The 1,790-nt window shown below is 36.8% G+C and overlaps 1 protein-coding gene across 1 annotated transcript; it reads left to right on the top strand.

Moving 5' to 3' along the window:
• Positions 1-7: 7 nt before the first annotated feature.
• LACBIDRAFT_304693 (uncharacterized protein) lies at positions 8-633 on the top strand (the record flags this gene model as incomplete). Its single annotated transcript, XM_001891028.1, has 2 exons — positions 8-10; positions 55-633. The coding sequence occupies 2 exons, from the start codon at positions 8-10 to the stop codon at positions 631-633; spliced, it is 582 nt and encodes a 193-aa protein (XP_001891063.1).
• Between the last annotated feature and the right edge of the window lie 1,157 nt (positions 634-1,790).

Here is a 1,790-nt window from a genome sequence, read left to right as displayed (position 1 = left end):
GCACCACATGGTGCTCGTGCACCTCATCCTATTGCCAGTGAAGGATTGTTCAAGTTAGATGTTGATGATGACATATGGCAAGATGTGGGCCTAGATGAGACTGATATTTCACCTGGAGGAGAAATCCCCAAATGGTTGGGTGATGAAAATGTCCGAAAGGGAATAAAATCCATGCTTGAGTTGGATAGATGTAATGAGGAAGACAGGAGACTATCATATGAGAGAAGTGCCATGCAAGATTGGCTCATGGAGGAGTGGAGATGCGTAACAATGGCTATAGAGAAGAATGAATGTGAAGAAGTAGTCTATCAGATGGTCTTGCGTGCAGAATTCTTGGCATGCTTATGCAACAACTGGCAAGACAAAACACGTATGATTGATCCTCACAAACCTATGCCAGATTCATGGGGACCCTCATTGGAAGATCTTATGGAGGCACGTAAGTTGGACATGACTGCCATGGTTGCTGAGAATGAAAGAGAGATATATGATGATGACAATGAAGAGGAGGAAGATGATGAGGATGATGAGGGTGATGAAGAAGAGGGTGAAGAGACAGAGTTATTGGAGACTGTTGAGATGATAGCTTTATCTGATGAGTTTCGACAAAGCTATACAGACTCATTGTTTTGACCATTGATAGGAAGAAAGTGTATATAAATAGTGATAAGTACCACTTCAGAAGAGTTATGCATTACAAAGTGTTGAAATATATGATTTTGGATTGTAACACTTCAGTCACCCACCTTGAACAAGCTATTAGCCTTGTAAAATGTAAGAATGTATCCAGGCTAATAGGTTGTGCGGCCATTTATTTTTCTTGCCTTGGGAGAAAATATAATATTGGATTGGGTAGAAAATGTTTGACCTTTAATATTGTGACCAGAAATTTTTGGGTAGATAAATTGTGTTCAAAAATATCCTAGTCAAGTGAAAGTGGTCAGAAATATTTGACTTGTGTAGGAGGCCGTTGCAAGCACGGCAGGTACGAGTCCTCTTTTTTTTTGCAACAGGATATATAAAGAACAATTTTAGAAAAGAATTTTAATTACCAATATTCTTTGTTCTAGCCATCCAATTATATTTGTTAGAATTGATTCTGTTCCTGTCACCTGTTTCCATTATTCCAACATCCTTATTGTTCTTATTTTTCCTATTGTCATCATCCTACCCCTATCTTTTCTATTGTTCTTATTGTTCTTATTGTTCTTATTGTTTCTATTCTTCCTATTCTTCTTATTGTTCTCACTGTTCTTATTGTTCCTATTGTTCTTATTGTTCTTACTGTTCCTATTGTTCCTATTGTTCCTATTGTTCTTATTGTTCTTATTGTCTTCTTGTTGTTCTTTGCCCCTTGTTGTTTCCAACCTATATAAGTAGCCCAGCTGTACTCAATGAAGTCCCCAATATTCAGACTTCAGGTTATTATTGTAGTCTCTGTTCAACATAACAGTGTCTCACTTTGGTCTTCAGCTATTACCTGGCCACTTGCAACAATATTTTCTAAACCAAATATTTGTACATCAAGTCACCATGGCTCAACAATGTATGTGATACAACTGTTTTTGGTTTTGCTGCTGCTGATGATTGATAAAGCAGTTCAAACTAATTTCAAGGGCTTGCACCTGCATGGAGGTACTTCTCCANCTACCCATGGAGAAAGTAACAAAAATGGTGAAGCTGGCCCCAGTGAATATCGAGCTGTAAGCTTGTCGTTTAGTAAGTTTTTATATTTTATTTATTTTATTTTATTATTTATTTTATATTCATTTTTCATTGAAATAGATAGT

The sequence above is a fragment of the Laccaria bicolor genome, genomic scaffold (assembly GCF_000143565.1).
Source record: "Laccaria bicolor S238N-H82 LACBIscaffold_291 genomic scaffold, whole genome shotgun sequence".
In the NCBI taxonomy this organism is placed as follows: Eukaryota; Fungi; Basidiomycota; class Agaricomycetes; order Agaricales; family Hydnangiaceae; genus Laccaria; species Laccaria bicolor.
The sequence above is the reverse complement of the archived record's forward strand: the minus strand, read 5'-3'. Positions and strand labels throughout refer to the sequence as shown.